The sequence below is a fragment of the Urocitellus parryii genome, chromosome 9 (genome assembly GCF_045843805.1).
Source record: "Urocitellus parryii isolate mUroPar1 chromosome 9, mUroPar1.hap1, whole genome shotgun sequence".
NCBI lineage: Eukaryota > Metazoa > Chordata > Mammalia > Rodentia > Sciuridae > Urocitellus > Urocitellus parryii.
Genome location: NC_135539.1, coordinates 111,635,434 through 111,654,341, shown reverse-complemented (window position 1 = coordinate 111,654,341; position 18,908 = coordinate 111,635,434). Strand labels below are relative to the sequence as shown.

The 18,908-nt window shown below is 42.6% G+C and overlaps 1 protein-coding gene across 2 annotated transcripts in view; it reads left to right on the top strand.

Moving 5' to 3' along the window:
* Srgap2 (SLIT-ROBO Rho GTPase activating protein 2) overlaps positions 1 to 18,908 on the top strand; it is a 240,927-nt gene that overhangs the window by 176,611 nt on the left and 45,408 nt on the right. For both annotated transcript variants that reach the window (XM_026387464.2, XM_026387465.2), the window contains exons 8-10: positions 4,027 to 4,251; positions 7,969 to 8,070; positions 9,067 to 9,264. In XM_026387464.2, coding sequence (XP_026243249.1) covers positions 4,027 to 4,251; positions 7,969 to 8,070; positions 9,067 to 9,264 — 525 coding nt within the window. The remainder of the gene's footprint in view (positions 1 to 4,026; positions 4,252 to 7,968; positions 8,071 to 9,066; positions 9,265 to 18,908) is intronic.

Below are 18,908 nucleotides of genomic sequence, written 5' to 3'. Positions count from 1 at the left end.
TAGCATCTAAGAACTGGAGGCACCTTGGAATGTCATTTGCCTCCCCTATATGCCTCTGGTTCCCGTAGTCAGCCTAGGAGCAGATGGGTGAATGAAGAACACAGCATTGTCCTCAAACTTAGCCTGAATATTGTGAGGGCCAGGCAACTGGACAGAGGGTCCATGACATCATATATACCCAAGTTGGACATGAAGGAACTTGGCTTTCCCAGTAGGAAATTTTATTAAGAGCAGTGACTGTTTTCCTCTGTATGAACTTTTTATTTACTAGGTCCTTTCCAGGGTCTTTGAGACTATCAGCTGGTAAAAGATTAGTAAGCTATTGACTCCAGTTATCATACATCTGGGTGGGCTGTCATTAAATTCTTTATAAATTTGATTTCCCCTGAGAGGGTTTTCATCAAACATTTGTATAACCCAGAAATAGGCAGGGGAGCCCAGTGTGGCCACAGAACTCATCAGAAGCCATGGAAAACATGCTTTGTCCCCAGTGTGAACAAAATAACTTGCTGCCTCTGTGCACTGGGATTCTCCTGGGAGTACAATGAGATATTCAAACCTCATTTACCTAGCCTTGACCAGATATTGCTTCTTTGCTAAAGGCTCAGTTTCTGGCTGTTGCCCCTGAAGACATATAGATGGCCAAAGCTCTGAAAACCTATTCTAAATAGCCCAGGTTAGCTGGAGGTGCGGAGGAGCCGGAGGGCACATTTGTGAGTCAGGCTCCCACTCATTTGCACAGAGAAGCTACCGGATGGTCATATAAATAGAGGCAATGCTTCCCTCAGACCCTGTACAGTAAGCAACAAAAGGCCACACCCGCCCACTTAACTTGGGCCAGTATTCAGACTATTTCCCAAGAAGCCAGAAATGGTTCTTGTGGTATCAATCAGATTGATAACTAAACTTTATCAAAAAGCCTACTGTGAGCAAGCCCTACTGTATGGAAGGGTAATAAACAAGGATAAAATACCAGTCAAGTCTTCAAGAAACATACAGTGTATTTGGGGTGGTAGGAAATGGCAAACCACAGAGTAAGGGCAAGATTCTGTATCATGTGAGGGCTTATCAGCAGAGTTCCAAGTGGATATTGGGGCAGTGTTGGCCAGGGATGCAGAGCTGGTTGGTTTCCCAGAGGCTGGGAATTTGATTCAGATCTTGAAGAGTGGGTACAATTCTAGCAGGTGAGAAGAGTGGGAAACATCTCTGGAAGAGAAAAAGCTAGGAGCTGCAGGGCAGAGGTCAGTGGATTTAGGGATATGATGATTGGTGTTATATGCAGTACCAGATATATGTAAATGTATTGCCTATTATCAGCTGGACTTATCCTCATTCAAGGCTCAGAGGGATTAAGTAGTTTGTTTATGGTCACACAGCTGATTGGAGGCCTATGCTTCTCCAACACTATCTTAAACAGAGAGTATGTCATTGGATTAGACCAGAAGAGCTGAAGGAGAAAAGTGAGGGGAATAATGTCAGGTGGGCAGACTGCAGACACATTATAATTTGTTCTGCCTGTTTGACCTTGCTTAAATTATTTAACCTGTCAATCTCAGCTTCCTCATCTGGAAAACTAAGAAAATACTGACCTCATGGGGAGTAATTGTGAAGATCTGAATGTAGAATGTAGTAAATATCCTTAGTGAAGAGAAGAATTTCTTTACATTTCCAGACTAAGGAAGGTGGATTTTTACTTTAGAAAAAAATAAATAGTTCTTTAACAGGGGCATAATAAAAGTCACATTTTAGGACAGTGAAGCAGACAGCACTGGTGTAAGATAAAGGTATTTTTAGGACAGAGGCAGTGAGAATAGAGAGGAAAGGGGAGTTTCTAAAAATACATAAAGGTTTCTGAAGGGCACCCTGCCTCCCCCTAATTTTCCTTCCAACCCCCGCCCTATGCTGTGGGCAGTTACCTGTCACTAGACTTACCAGCATCAGGGGCTATCGAGAGCTCCTCCGGAAGGGTTTAAGGTTCAAGGGCAGCCTGGCTAGTTCAGCAGCATCTCTCCGAGGAGGAAGAGCCCCCTGCACGTGCAGCCTCCCAATCAGCCGCTTTTGTCTAGCTTTCATTTGCTTCTCCCTCCCATCTGAATTTAATGTCTTTCCATCCTCTGGCTCTAGTTAAGCTGTGACTGCCATTATTCTGCTGAAGCCCAGGCACCTGCCAGAGCCTGTTGGCTCTGAACCCAGAGCCCAGCCCAACGGGTGCTCCATTGCTGAGCATCTTGTCAGATGCCTGGAAGGAGGAGGCATGTCATGTGCTTTTTCTTCCCCAGTAGTGGCTGTTCCCAATGTGATCATGATGAGGGGGAAAGGCTGGGGGGAGAGTTAATTTGAAGCTTGCTTATGCGATGAAATGACAGTCACACAGATGGCCTTCTCTATCCATGGATTCTTCTCTGACGTTTCTTCTCAGGTCTGGGCCTCAAAGCTGCTTAAGCAATAGAGAGGATAAAGGCTAGCCAAAGAATTTGGATCTCTGGGTCCTTTTGGAGGGGTGGGGAATATTATCACAGAGTTTCAGAATGCTGTTGCTGAAAAGGGCCTTGGGGATTGCCTTTAATCCAAGGTTTTCAGACTTTTTCTCTAATAGAAGAATTCTTTCTTCAAACCAGACCTTATATAGAATCTCAAAAATATATTAAGTAGAAAAATGAACAACCACGTGAGCACACCATGGGTTGTACTTCCCCTTTTCACAGGCAGCCTGAGCAAGCTGGCATAGAACTTGAGAGCTCTGGTCTACAGTCTCAAATCCACTGGCTTTGTCAAGTCAGTTCGTTTTCTAACAAGAAAACAGGTTCAGGGATGGCAAGCAACTTTTCTAAGGTTGCTTGCCTCTGCTTCAGTGTTGGGTGTTTTATACAGTTGCCTCTTTCATACTATTTCCTCTTGTACATTTTTGGTGTAGGAAATCAGAATCCATTATGTGATATGCATATTCCTAGTAACACCTATGTTTGGAACTATTTAGTTTCGCTTTGTTTTGTTTTTGATACCTGGGATTGAAATCAGGGACACTTAACCACTGAGCCACATCCCCAGCCCTTTTTTTCTATTTTTTTTTAGAGACAGAGTCTCACTGAGCTGCTTAGCACCTTGCTTTTGCTGAGGCTGGCTTGGAACTCATGATTCAGGAGAATCCCAGCCTCCTGAGCTGCTGAGATTACAAGCCTGTACCACAGCTCCCAGCAACTGTTTAGTAGTATTATAAATGCTATTTCTGTAGGGCAGGAGCTTCAGCATAGAAAATTTACTGTGCAGTTCAGGATTGTCCTAGAACACTGGAAGCCGGTGGGTTGATAGAGTCAGCCTCCCATTCTCTTCTCCCACCTGGAGCTGAGGCTGTGTAAATTAGCTGCTATTGTAGCACTCTGGACTATTGACCCCTGACTGCTAAAATGGCCTGATGTGCTTGGTATGTAGTGATTCAACCACAGTTATCCTCAGGGAGTGGCAGGTTATTATTGAATTTTGTCATAATGCAACCTCAGACAAACCTAGAAACAGAATTCTTTAACTCTTTTTGATACTAGGCTGGGTCACTTAACCACTGAGCCACATCCCTAGCCCTTTTTATATTTTATTTGGAGTCAGGGTCTTGCTGAGTTGCTTAGGGCCTCACTAAGTTGCTGAGGCTGACCTTGAACTTGTGATCCTCCTGCCCCAGCCTCCAGAGCTACTGAGATTATAAGCATGCACTTCTGCACCCAGCAGAAGTCTTTAACTCTTAATCCTTCTCATGTTTATGGAATAGCACTGAATCAAATAATTTCATTTGGAAGTCTTTATGGGACCTCTTCCATCTAGCCACCTCACAGTCCTGTAGGTGTATGACTCCACTGATCTGGAGTTAAGAACTGAGAATTCTGTCTCTTGCAGATCTTGGAATTCTGAGTCAGCCTTCTTCCCTCTGCACAGCTAGGTACATTGATGTGGTCAGATCTGCCCTATGGACCAGCTGTCCTTTCTGTAAGGCCTTGGAGCTGTCGTGGTGTGCTCACGTGCCTTCTCCTTCCACAGCAGTGTTGTGACCTAGGCTACCATGCTAGCCTGAACAGGGCCCTGCGCACCTTCCTCTCTGCTGAATTAAATCTCGAACAGTCGAAGCATGAGGGTCTGGATGCCATCGAGAATGCAGTAGAAAACCTGGATGCCACCAGTGATAAGCAGCGCCTCATGGAGATGTACAACAATGTCTTCTGCCCCCCTATGAAGTTTGAGTTCCAGCCCCACATGGGGGACATGGTGAGGCCCTCTTCCTATTCTCACACATCTGCAGGGACTTGAATATATTGGGGTGGCTTCACTATACAGAGGCCATGTTATTTAGGGAGCTAAATGAGAGCTTCCTGGCATGGGGGTGAGGCACATTCGACTCATACAGCAAACAGCCACTGAGTGCCTGCAGCATGCTAGGCAGGCTGTTGGAGCCCTCAGGAAGCTTCTGTCTGGTGAGAGAGTTAGCTGAGGTTGGGAGAGAGAAATATGCACAGAGAGTGACGTCCAAAGGGGACAGCTACTAGGCATAGTGGTATGTGTCCATAAAGCCACTTGGGAGGCTGAAGCAGGGCTTCCAAAGTCCACCCTGGTCAACATGATGACACCCTGTCATTAAAAAAAAAAAAATCATAAAGAATTATCTGGTACATTCTAAAAACTACTGAGAGTTTGTAGGTGAAAGGAAAGTTGGGGAAGGGGTCCTCCAAGTGGGGTGGGTCTGGAAGAAGTGAGAGCTGAGGTAGGGCCAGGCCCTAGAGGCTTCTGTGGGGGAAGGAGGGCAGGCTAAACATAGGAATGAAGTGATCTTGTCATTTTTCAGAGTTTTGAAGGATCTATTCTCCTGGGTTCAGAAGATTATGATAAATGGTGTAGTTTTCCTTGGGTATTGAACAAAATAGCATGGGTATTTCCAGAAAGGACAGTAGCTAAGAGGTGATCCTGAAAGCCTGAAGCTGGTTGCCAAGGAAAGGGAGCATGAATTGGGGGCCATGTTGGGGATTCGTTACCTCCATTGACTAGAATAAGAAGGGTATAAAGAGAGAGGAAAGAGAAGCTCTTGGTTTTCATTGCTCTTAATCTTTGGTTCTCCTTGTGGTGTTTGTGCATCTAAATCAGAGTAAACCTCCTTCCTGAGGTTGGGATTCACCATTTCAACTACAAATCAGATGGAGGGTGTATAGGCCTCCATGACAGAGAGGGTCAGGATGGACCTTCAGGCATGGTTGGATTTAGGAGCAGGAACTTTACACAGCTCAATTTTTTTTTTCTTTTTTTGTCTGCTTACTTCCATTCTCAGGATCTTACCTGGTGGCAAGATAACTGTATTCCCAGCCTCATCTCCCTAAAGATTAGAATCCAAAGGATGAGGATCTGCCTCCCTCCTCAAAATCCCCACAGAGGTCTTGCTGGGTCCACTGGCTTTGATTGGGTGATGTGCTTATCCCTGAGCCAGTCACTGTGGCTGGGTATCAGTTGACTTCCTGGCTTATGCCTGGGTCACATGCTTCATCCAAAGAACTTGGCTTGAGTTGTAGAGTAGGAGGTTCTCCTTAAGGACAGTCAGACCAAAGTTATCAAAAGAAAAAGGCGCAGATGCTAGGGGACCAAAAAACAGCAATGTGCTCTTGCCAAGTGTAGTGCTTCCTTTAGGATTAGCATCCAGACTCCTTAGAAAGCCCTGCTCCAGAATGACAACTGTAGCTGTGTAACCAAAAGATTTGCTTTCATCAATAGGCCACTATAGAGAGTGGGACATTTCTGTCCTGAAGACAAAAGTGTGGAAAGGATTTCTTTCCTCTCCTTCTTGGGAAAAAACCAAACCACTTACAGAATGTTTCCATTGCTGTGGCTTAGGAGATGTCAGCGTCTGAACAGATGGGGAATGCGACGCTGCATGTGCAGTTAGAGTTGGGGGAAGGGTGTCACCAACCCCCCAGAAGCCCCATTCCTCACCTGCCCTGGCTCCTGGTCAAATTTGCCTTCTAAGCCCCTTCCCCAGCTGCCTCTGAGATTCCTTCCCAAGCTTCAGTTTTACTTGGGGACCAGCTGAGCAGAGGGATGCATTTCCTGGTGTTGACTGTGTTGTCTTCTGAGCCAAACAGCTTGTCTCCATAAAGGGGGAATCCAGATGCTGGGTACTCAGGCCCCCTCCTCTCCCTGTCAGAGCCACATTTCCATTCTCCAGAGCACAGCTGGAATGCATTACCTTGCACCCTGGTAAGAGACCCCTGCCAAAGCATGCATCAGCAGCTCTGCTGCGTCTTAAAGGAACAGACTTGGAGGTGGATTTTCCTCCATGACGTCTCCCTGCCAGGTCTGGGTTACTTTAAAAATCAATACCTCATTCTTCTGCCTGGGTGCTCTTTTTATGTCTTATAGCTATCTGATCAATAGCTAAGCCAGGCAGGGGTCAAGGCCAGACCTAGAGCTTACAAGGTTCCACATTCTAGCCTAGCCTTCCTAAAATGGAAAATAAAAAGAGTTGAGAGAGAAAGTCGTTCTTGGTCCCTGAGGCTAGTCTGTCCTCATCAGTGTGGGTTGTCTGTAGACAGTGGAGGCAGCATGAGGAGCTGCCTGGAAGTCCTTGAAGTAGGGCCAGAGTTCGGGTGGCATTTTGACCAGAAGCCCTGAGATTGACCAAGGCCCCACGCTGACTGGTGTTGTGGGGCCCTCAACACATGAATGGATGCCAAGCATTCTCAGAGGCACTAGGCGGCGGTGCCTGTCTCTACTCTTGGTGCCCCCAGAGGCTTGTGGGGCTCTGAATGCCTGACTGGTGACATCAGGCAGCCAGAGAGTTTCACTCTTGGCACTAACTCTTTCTGGCCACCAAGCTCTCTCCATTGTGTCTACTTATCCAAGAGCCAGAATGAAGTCAGCTCTCTTCAGATCTGAGAGCTGGCTTGGGTCAGCCTGTCAGCCCAGAGAAGAGGTCAAAGCAGTTGAGAGCTTAAAAGCCAATGGATGAAAAGGTCAAGTCCCAGCCCCCTCCATTTGAAGGGAGGTTTTGTGTTTCAAGCAAGAGAACTGTCTGTGAGCATATGAATGTGCCCACTCGATGCTGAGGAAGGATTCAGTTTTATCTAGATGGCTCTCTTCAGACAAGAGCTAAAGGACACATGGTAGCAAGATGACAGGAGCTGCCTGCACATGGGTCCTGCCTTCTGCTCTTCTTCAGTCATCTTAGGGACTGTGGGTGACATCATGCCACAGTCACACCCCCATCAAGAAGGACCATAGATTGGCAGTCCCTTCACATAGGAGAAAGCTTCCTTGGGGGAAGGGCAAGTTGCAGAAGATCCTCTCCCACACAGATCTAGTAAAGACCTGGGGTAAAATGATAGCTCTTTGGAAAATGTCACACTCCACCAGATTCCATGCCCTCTGGGGCCCCCAGCACAGCTTATGAACATGTTCCCTGCTTCGCGTACTCTCTCATTGAGTCAGCCATGGAGTCGTGCATGGCCTGGATTTATAAACACATGCTGGCTGCCAAGAGTGGCAAGTTAGCCTCCTGACCTACTTCTCTCCTGCTCTCACTCTGGTGTATGAAGCGGGAGGAGGGAAGGGCTGGAGAGGTGGCCACTTGGACCTCCAGCAGGAAATCCTCACTGTGCCAAAGCATTGTATTTCTGGAGCTGGGGCTGCCCAAGGTACTCTTTTCCGGCTTCCTCAGCCTTCCACGGATCTGTGGACCCTCTGTAGACCTGCTTCAGCCAAGCACCAGCCTGTGGAGGGATGCCAATGAGAGAAACCTGGTCTTTCCAAACTGATCCCTCTCCCCATTCCTTTCGTGTGCTCTTTGGTCCTAGAAGAGGTCCCCACACATTGACTTTAGATTTTGTTTCCAATAGAAACTGCAAGCCTTACACCTTGAATTAGTTTTATTAGGAGTAATGAGAATTCTGAGCCACCAAAAGAACTGTGTCCTCTTCCTGACCTGGTGTGATTTTCTTCTGGCAGGCCTCCCAGCTCTGTGCCCAGCAGCCTGTTCAGAGTGAGCTGGTGCAGAGATGCCAACAGCTACAGTCCCGCTTATCCACTCTGAAGATTGAGAATGAAGAGGTAAGTTCCCCACATAGGAGGCTCAGAGCCCCCTGTGAGGTTCTCTGTTGAATTTCTTGCTGCTCCCCAACTGGGAGCAGGTGGAAGGAGCATGCAGAGAATGTCCGGGCTGCCGCAAACATTTCCTAGCCAAATGTAGGCTTGGACTTTCCCCCTGCTACATCCTGCCCTTGAACTCCAGGAAGTTGCTCTTGCATTGCCAAAGGTTGTGCTCTATTTTGAGCTTTTGCAAAATGCTTTTTCCCCCTCTCTCCACGTTTAATCAAAATGGCACTTGGCAGCTGTGTGGACAATATTGTGTCTCTGAAACCACCCCCTCATGCCTGGCTTTTTCCAGCATTTTCAAATAAACAGAGGCCTTTGACTTTGACACTTCAAACATCTCCATCCTCTTCAGAAAGGGTGACTTTCTTCTGGGCCCAGCAGATTTTCTTTCAACAGCCAGTTCAAAAGGGCAGTTTGATCAGTGATCCAGCTTTCTTTTGCGCTCACATGGCCTCTTACCTTGCATCTTAGTAAGTCTTACTTTTCCCAGTAAGATCAGGAAGGACTGCAGATGGGTCCCTTGGTTTGCAAATAGGGAAACAAATTCATCAATTTGTTGAAGCTCAGAAAACAGAACCTGAGACGCTGCAGGACTCTGCCCATCAGATGTTTTAACCAGCTCTTTGTACAGTGGTGTACTTTTATTAGAACAAAGAGCTAATGTTAAATTTCAAAAGTACACATTAAGTAAAAGAACTGAGTCCTGAGTCGAATAAAAAGCACAAAGCAGGTGATGGTTTTTAGGTCCTCACTAAAGAGGGTAGCATGCTGTGGTAGGGTCCATGTGACTTTTATCACTCTCTTAACACCATCCAGTGGGAAGCACAGCTGCACCTTCTGTGGTATCTTGCAGCCTTCCCAGCCCACTCCTCTATCACTTCTCCAAGCTTCTCTATCACTGGCTCTTTGCAGCCTGCCCCTCATGCATTATGTTGACCCTTGTCACCACAGGTAAAGAAAACAATGGAGGCCACCCTGCAGACCATCCAGGACATTGTGACGGTCGAGGATTTTGATGTGTCTGACTGCTTCCAGTACAGCAATTCTATGGAATCTGTCAAATCAACTGTCTCAGAAACCTTCATGAGCAAGCCTAGCATCGCTAAGAGGAGAGCCAACCAGCAAGAGACAGAGCAGTTTTATTTCACAGTAAGGGAGCTCAGTGGCCTTTATTTTGTTATTTTATTTATTTATTTTTTTGTACCGGGGATTGAACTCAGGAGCACTCAACCACTGATCCACATCCCCAGACCTATTTTATATTTTATTTGGAAACAGGGTCTCACTGAGTGGCTTAGCATCTCGCTTTTGCTGAGACTGGCTTTGAACTTGTGATCCTCTTGCTTCAGCCTCCAGAGCTATTAGGATTAGAGATGTGTGCCACCAAGCTCAGCTCTCAGTGGCCTGTAAAGAACATCAGCAGGCACTGTGGCACCCTAGGGAGCTTTAGAACTCAGAGTCCTTGTCAAATGTTGGAAAGGCAGCCTTTGAATATCCTAGATTTAAATCTGGGCATATTTAGAGACCATCTCTGCACTTAAAGGGACAGTGTCTACAAGTTGTATATGTCTAACAGGGACCCTCTCCCCAAGGAAGAAGGGACATTCCCAAATATACTACCAAGATTTTTTTTTTTTTTTTGGTATAAGGGATTGAACCCAGAGGTGCTTAACCACTGAGCCACTTCCCCAACCCTTTTTTATATTTTATTTAGAGACAGGGTCTCACTGAGTTGCTTAGGGCCTCATTAAGATCCTAAGGCTGATCTTGAACTCAAGATCCTCCTGCCTCAGCTTCCTGAGCTACTGGGATTTCAATCATGTACCACTTTGCCTACCTACTACCAAAAATTGTTAAAAGACTTTTTTAAGCAGCTAGTAGGCTTTCATTTGAAAGCTTTCTTCTCAGCCACAGGGAATCATGTTGGTTCTTGGGAACTACATCCAAATATCCTGCCTTACAGGTACCTTGGTTTTAAAAGTCTAAGTCTCCTCCAGGTGATGTGATGACATTATTTTGTAACATTCATTATTGGGGAATTGTTTTTCATAATTATTGCTAAAATTTAAAGGTACTGACAATATACAACATTGTTGTTTAGCAGAGCATTTCCAAAACATTGTATTTTGTTATTCATGTATGTTTAGTCTCCTTTTAGACAGATGGACCCATTTTTTTTTTTAAGTGGTGTTAACAGTCCTTGGAAGGTTGCTAGCTGGTTTTTGGTGCTGCTTTTTAATAATTAAGTTATTTTGAGCTTGCCAAGTAGGATTTATTGTTGCCTGGACTAAAATTTATTTCCTAATCTTCCAAAGACCAAGAAAGGAAAAATTAAGTTTGCAGATGTGAGATGAAATATAGCCAGTGAATATGCATACTGATTCCGAATGAAAGGAATTAACTTGTTTTTCAGTCAAGAAGCACAGTCTGCATGCACTAAATTGAATTTTTCCTCCAACTGGAACAATTTGTTTAATTCTCCTTTGAACATTGCCCTTTCTGCATAAGGAACACTAATAATTTGCTAATTTTTAAAAAAATCTGTTTTTTAATTAATCAAGCTCAGAATTCTTGGGGGTTTTTTCCTTGATCTTGAAAAGACTGTTGAAAGGGAGTGATTTAAGGGTATTATTCTTCTAAAATAATTTCCAAAAAAGTTATACAAAGAAAAACATGTTTATTGTATGAAACTTAAAAAGATGAAAATAAAAATAATCTACAATCCTATCATCCAGAAATATAATGGTGGTAGGATATATTTCCTTTTAGTATTTTTCTATGCATATACAAATACATACGATAATATATATTTATATTCTTATTGCAAACTATGGGATACTACTGAACACATTTTTATAATTTAAGCATTTAATTACAACATTTTTAAAGTCACTGAGTAATATACTAAAATCTATCCAAAAAAATAATGGAATGACATTTTGGTTTATTCAATAATTTTTGCAAAATATTTAACACATTGCCTGGATCATAGTTCATCATCATTTCAGTAAATGCTGAAATTTTATTTTCAACATCATCATGTTAATATTAATCACTGCCAATTTATTCATTGATCATTTATTGTGGATTTACTATGTGCCAGACACTGTGCTCTAGGCTGGGAATGAGAAGAATATTAAGATGGAGGGGGGCATAATGGACTTGGGCATATAAAGGAGAACTTTTCATTTTTACTTTGTCTCTAAACAGTTAGAATGCATTAGTTTGAGGGGATTTTTGTTTTTGTTATTTTTTAGGTTTTGGTGGGTTTTTTGTTGCTGTTGTTTTGGTTTTTGGTTTTTGGAGTATTTTTGGTACCGGGGATTAAACCACTGAGCAATATTCCCAGCCCTTTTGTTTTGTTCTGTTTCTGATTTTGAGACAGGATCTCTCTAAGTTTCTTAAGACCTCTCTAAGTTGCTGAGGTTGTCTTTGAACTGGCGTTCCTCCTTGTCTCAGCCTCTGAAGCCACTGACATTACAGGTGTGTGCCATCACACCTGACAGAATGGATTGATTTTTGTAATTAAAAATGAAATTAAAAAAAAAATTAAATATATTTTTTATTTGTTCTAATTAGTTTTACATGATAGAAGAATGCATTTTGACACATCATACATAAATAGAGTAGAACTTCTTATTCATTTTGTTGTACATGATGCAGAGTTATACAGATCTTGTAGTCATATATGCACATAGGGTAATAATGTCTGGTTCATTATACTATCATTCTTACCCCTCCTCCACCCTCCCCTTCCTTCACTCCCCTCTGTTTAGTCCAAAATACCTCTATTCTCTCCTTCCACTATTATGAATTAGCATATGCATATCAGAGAAAACATCTCCAGCAATTAGAGAAATGCAAAAAAAAAATGGCCTTTGGTTCTTTGGGACTAGATTATTTCACTTAGCATAATATTTTTCAGTTTCATCCATTTACTGGAAAATGCCATAATTTTATTCTTCTTTAAGGCTGAGTAATATTCCATTGGGTATATCTACCATAGTTTCTTTATCTATTCATCCATTGAAAAGCACCTAGGTTGGGTTCCATAGTTTAGCTATTGTGAATTCTGCTGCTACAAACATTGATGAGGCTGTGTCACTGTAGTATGCTGATTTTTAGTGCTTTGGGTATAAACCTAGGAGTAGGATGACTTGATCAAATGGTGAATCCATTCCACGTTTTCTGAGGAATCTCCATACTGCTTTCCAGAGTAGTTGCACCAATTTGCAATCCTACCAGCAATGTATGAGAATACCTTTTCCCCCACATCCTCACCAATATTTATTGTTGCTTGTATTCTTGATGATTGCCATTCTGAGTGGAGTCAGGTGGAATCTCAGTGTAGTTTTGATTTGCATTTCTCTAATTGCTGGAGATGTTGAACACTGGAAACTTAAGATTTTTTAAATGCATGTGTGCATGCCCGTGTGTATAAAATGGCAACCAAGATTCATGGCACTCAGGAAGCATCACAAAAGGTGACTTTTGTGCTTGATCTTGAAGGTCAAGTGAACCAGGCAGAAGACTGTGGAGGAGAATAGTATTCTTTGAGGAAGGATCAGCATGTGTAAAAGCATAAATTCAATCAAAAACCTGGGTCTCGGGTTCAGAGAACACCTTGACTGTAATTAGGGCTGTGTTGCTGCCCCAAGCTTCGTCATCTCAGGAGCTTGTTGAGTACTCTCTATTGGACTGTTTGGCTAATCTGTCTGAGTTGCTTAGATACAAATGCCTTAATCTTGTTATGTTGAGGAAGATTTCCATTTTTTTAAATTAAGAAAATTTGGGACATAAAATCTATTTAAGACAGTTTCTGTTAGAATTATTTTTTGGCTTAAATAAATCTATAATATTTGTATTCAAAGTTAGTAAAAGCAGAATGACCCTATTCCATCCAGCTGGTGACCTCTTAAATCCTGTTCACCCTTCACCTATCTAAATGCACTGACATCCTCTAACCCATTTCCTGTCTTTTGAGGACATGGTGCTACTTATCAAAATTGTGTGCAGATTTCCGTGGCTTACAGGAATGGTTTTTGTCTGGGTTTATTCAGAAATGGATTTAGAAGAGAGTTCATCATTTTTGTTACTGGCACTGAAATGTTTCAGATAATTCAACTCATAATAAGAGGGCTTGTTTTGGGTGGTAAAATGGACATTCAAGAAAAGATGCCCATGTTAAATGGAGGGGTTGCCCATGCTTGCCAAACCATACAAAGCCCTCTGTGTCTTTACTTCTCTGTGCCCTTCTTTTGGAAAGTTGAGAAGAGGTCCCTTGTGGCTTGACTCCTAGATAGTGTACCTAGTGACTAAGAGGATTTCTGGGATAGTTTTTTTTTTTTTTTTTTTTTTTTTATTGGTTGTTCAAAACCTTACAAAGCTCTTGACATATCATATTTCAAACATTAGTTTCAAGTGAGTTATGAACTCCCATTTTTACCCCAAATACAGATTGCAGAATCACATCTGTTACACATTCACATTTTTACATAATGCCATACTAGTGACTGTTGGTGCTGGGAATCAAACCCAGGGCCTTGTGCATGTGAGGCATGCACTCTACCAAACTATCCCAGAGGACTGTGTCCCCAGTCCTCTGGGATAGTTTTCTGACCACTTGAGGCTATAACCAGATTAATCTGTCCAGGTGACATCAATTAGAAATTTGAAGTATGATCTATAAAGGTCACTGGCTTGCAGGAATCTCAGGAAAATAATCATGAAATTTTCTAGCTTAAAGCAAATTTTCAAAATCATCTAACCTAACCTTCTCATTTGAAAGATTGAAAGCCAACCAACCAGCCAAATAAAACAAATAAAAACAAATCCAGAGAGGACATGTAGCTTGGTCAGGGTCTTCAGCAGCAGATGAACCCAGAAATCTCTAGTCATGGGCTTTTCCTCTGCACCCTGCTGAAGAAGTAGAGCTGAAGGGCAAGGCTCAGGAACAGCTCAGCTTTCCCCTCTTATTTACTATAGGAAGGGAAATGTTTCCTGATCTCCTGGACTTGGTGTCTATCACCCACCTTCAAAAACACATCATCCAGTGATGATTACTTTTTTTTTTTTTTTTTTGGGCTACCATTTTCATTGTGATTCTTTTTTCCTGGTACCAGGGATAAACCCAGGAGCACTTACCCACTGAACCTCATCCGCAACCCTTTTTTATATTTTATTTAGAGACAGGGTCTTGCTGAGTTGCTTAGGGCCTCAATAAGTTGCTTAGGCTGGCTTTGAACTCACAATCAGCCTCCCAAGCCACTGAGATTACAGGCATGTACCACCACGCCCAGCAATTGTGATTCTTTAAAATAAGGGTTTTAAAAGAAAATACAAAAATTTCAAAAGGCTGTACATGAAAAAGTAAATCCTTGCCCTATCCTTGACCCCTGCTTCTTCTTCCCCTGCCAGTGATTGAAACTAGTTCTGTGTCCTTCCAGGGATGTTCCATGCATAGGAAACCACTAATAATACGTTGGTAAATAACCTTTAATACAATGAATTGCATTAGAAATGTAATGAAATAAAATAGAATGACAAGTAGAAGTATACCACTCATACTGTTCTTTACTTTTATTACTTAATTTGTTCTGTATATTTTCATGTTAGTCCAAAACCAAAAAGATCTGCTTCCTTTTTCAATAGTTGGACAGAATTCCAATAGGTGGATATATGATCCTTTGTTCCGCCAGTTCTCTCCTCGTAGACTGTAGTGCTCACTGTTTAGCCAAGAATTATCAAAATTAGAAGGCTGGCATTTGTCCCAACTATTTCATTGGAGTGTTAGAGTAAGAGGTTCTTGCATTGGGGTGGAATGAGAAAGAGTTTAAGGATGATGGCTGATAAAATAACAAAGTCAGACTACCTGAATTCTTAGGGACAGGTTTGGCCAGTGGAGCAGTGTGTGTTAGACCAATAAACTTGGAATTTGTGGTCTGAGACCTTTTCCTATCCTGGTATCCTGCAGTCTTTGGTAAACATGTGCTAAACAGGTACAAAATGAGTGAATGCCCCTGCCCTACCAATTAAACTGGCGAGATGTGCTCCATTTAAGGTTTACTCTATTATGTATTCTAACAGCTGTTTCCTGCTTTAAAAATTGACGGGGAGGAGGGGAAATGTCAGTGTGCCTGGATGGTGGGGGAACAGCCACAGTAATGACATCTGTGTATCTCTAGGCTCAGCCACTCCTCCTCCCACCCCACCCCCTTGCTGCAGTAGATACTTAGAGCCAGCCATGGGTTTACACAGACCAAGTTCAGTGTGAAAGCAAAGTCCTGCAATTCATACTCCCATGGTAAGAGTGTATTTCAAGAAAGGACTTTTAAAAATGAAATTTGAAAAGCATTCTTGTGCCCCTTACTATTAAAAAAAATGCCTAAACATGCCTATTTTGACATAGTATTCTTATATATTAGCCTAAAGCAGTTTAGGGAAGGAATGCTTTTAGGTTGCTCAAGCAGGTGATTCAGGAATAAGAAATGCTTTCTGAGCACCTGCCATGTACCAACCCCTGTGCCAATCACAGTCATGCTTGTCCTCCCGCATCCTTAGCAACCTTGTGAAAAAGAAAGTATTCTTATTTCTCCACTGGAAAAACTAAGACTCAAAGGGGTTAAGTGATTTGCTCAAAGTGAGAAGGGCAGGCCAAAGTTAAATGGTAGGCCTAGAATATTCCATTTTACTGTGAAAAAATGTCAGGGAAGAAGGGCTCAGAAAGAAAAATGACTGTATTAATACCTTTTAATAAATCAACCTCAATGTTCTCAATACCAATTAGGAATTATTAAGAAATAATGAGATCGTAAAAATGAAATTTAAACCAGGCACAGTGGTGCACACCTGTAATTCCAGCAACTTGGGAGGCTGAAGTAGGGGGAACCCAAGTCTGAGGCCAGCATGGACAACATAGCAAGGACTTTCTCAAAACAAAAAGATGGGCAGCTGTAACTCAGCTGTAGAGTCCCCCTGGGTTCAGTCCCCAGTATGGCAATCAATCAATCAGTTATATGAAAATGGAATTAAGTTTCACAGTGTTAAAGAAAAAAAACAACAAAACGCCTTAATAGACTTTTTATCTCCTTTCCTACTTTTTGTAGAAATTTTGTTTTGATATTATCAAATGAAAACAAAAATGGAGTAGGGAGCATTTGTCAGACTGTTTTAGGAATCTGATTTATTCTGGTAAAATAAAATCCCTAGGTAAAGTGAAAACCTCAGGTAATTGCTTTACTTTTGGGTGTTTGGTGAGAGAAGCAGGGTGAAAGAAGTGGAATAAAAGAAAATACGTTATTAATATTAAGACACGTTTTAGATAAAGGATGTGACTTATTGCCCGTGGAAGAGATTTTTTTTTTTTTTTTTTGGCAGGGGGTTACTGGGGATTGAATCTAGGGGTGCTTAACCACTGAGCCACATCCCCAGCCCCTTTTACTTTTCTTTTTAGAGACAGGGGCTCACTGAGTTGCTTAGGGCCTTGCTGAGTTGCTGAGGCTGGATTTGAACTCACAGTCCTCCTGCCTCAGCCTCCCAAGTCGCTGGGATTACAGGCATGCACCACAGTGCCTGGCAAGGAAGACATTTTAGAAACCACACATATACAGCTGTTTTCCTGGTCCCCTAATCCCCAGAATTCATCAAAAATCCACCTATTCCTCCCTTGTCTTCGGCTGTCTCAGCTTCTTTCTCTGTGTGTCTGTCCAGCAGCAACAGAAGAAGGCAATGTTATTTGTCCCCAGCTTATCTGTCCTGCAGATGAGTGCTGACTTCCAGGTTTATATGAAAGTGATAAATAACACATCTGCAAACCCTAGGATGCCTTTAACTCTTTACACCCAGCTTACCTCTGCAGAAAACCCCAACCATTGTTTCCACACCATTAGGGATTCAGGTCATACCTTGACACAGTTTTGATCCGTTAGGATTTAATGGAACCCGAAAAGGTAATCCATCATACCTCCTTTATCAGATTATTATTTATTTTAATGGTTCACTGAGTGACAGCCAGAGTTAACTAGTAAGTGAACATGAATGAAAAAAATGATTTTCGGAATCACAAGTAGGAGCTTGAGTGAGAGGGAGGAATTTGCACCTACCCCCTTTCTGTATGTTTGCAGTATTCTGAGCAGTCTGGTCTTGTTTTGAGGGTTATAGTTTCTTGGTGAATTTTCCTCATTAGGAATCCCTTGTGTCTCCTGGGAGAACCTTCCTAAGAGAGGCCTTTGAGGTTTGTGTTATTAGCAATGGATGTTTCCTGAAGGCTTCTCACCTGTAGGCCCCAAAGTACTATTCCTAGTCCACAATTAGGTTTTAGTTGGGGATTAGGATATCACCCCAGGAAGACTGGCAGCAGGTGAGCTGGCAGCTGGAGCAGATGGAAAGGGGAAGGTGACACGAGAGCCTATTTTCATGCAGATGTTCTCGTGCAAAGGCATAAAGGAGCCAGGGGAACAGGTCCTGGTGAAGGTGGCAGAAATGATTCAGTATGTGGTTTGTTTTATATTTAATTTTGAGTAGGGACACACTTAAGGGCTTGGTAACTGCTAACAGCAGTTCTATACAGAGGAGGGTGAGATTGCTTATCTATTACTCATTCTTCATGCATTTACCGAGTGTCTACTCTCTTGCTAGGTATGGGATGGGAAGAATAATGAAGGCAATGGTTCCTGACCATAGGGAAGAGACATTCTGGAGAGAAATACAAGTAATAAACCATCTGTGACAGAGCTGTACGAGAAGGGCTGTAGTAGAGATTAGGGCCATGTGGGCAAGTGTGGTGGGGCCAGGACTGATCCCCAAGAAAACAGGGGTTTTCATTGTTTTTAAATGAGAGAGAGGGAGATACAAACTCTTAATTTTGTTTTTTTATTTGCTTGTTTGCTTGGTACCAGGGATTGAACCCAGAGGCGCTTAACCACTGAGCTACATCCCAGCCCTTTCTATTTTTATTTTGAGACAGGGTCTCGATAAGTTACCTAGGGATCTCTCTAAAATGCTGAGGCTAGCTTTGAACTTGTGATCCTCTTGCCTCAGCCTCCTGAGTCACTGGGATTACAAGTGTGTGTCACCACACCCAGCTACAAACTCTTAGTTAAAAGTTCACACTATACACAAAAATAGAGACTGGAAGTAATTCACATTTGTTTTAACCTTTTCTTTTTCAGTCTTGATCCTAAGTGATAATTGCCCTGAAATCAAAGCCTTGATGTATAATTCTGGTTTTATTTAGTACACATTAAAAGACAGGCAGAACTATTATAGTTTAAAATGTTTTGTCTAGTTTCCAGTAGTTCTCAGATCACGCTCTGAGAAACCCTGCCATTGGACTACTAAATTAAACATGGGCAGATGACCCCTGATCTGGCAGGTGAACCCGTGCAGCAGGAGACAACCAAGGCAAACTGAGATCCACAAGAATGACCTGACTGTGGGGGGCAGTGGAAAAGAAGCCAGATTAAGAGTCCAAACTAGGCCCCCGACCTGGCGCTTTCACTTACTAGCTTGCAGTGATGAGCAATTTATTTGATATGCTCCTTCTTTGCTATTATCTTCTCAACTCTAATAAAGAAATAGTATCTTCCATATTAGTTTTTGTGGTATTGGGGATGGAACCCAGAGCCTCATGCATGATAGGCAAGCACTGTACCACTGAGCTGTATTCTCAGCCCTTGTGTTGGCCTTCTAATTCCATTGCTCACTGACCTTGAGCAACTTGATCTCTCCAGACCTCAATACTCTCCTCAGTAAAATGGGGATCATGATAATAGTCATTCATAGGGTTGTTTTGA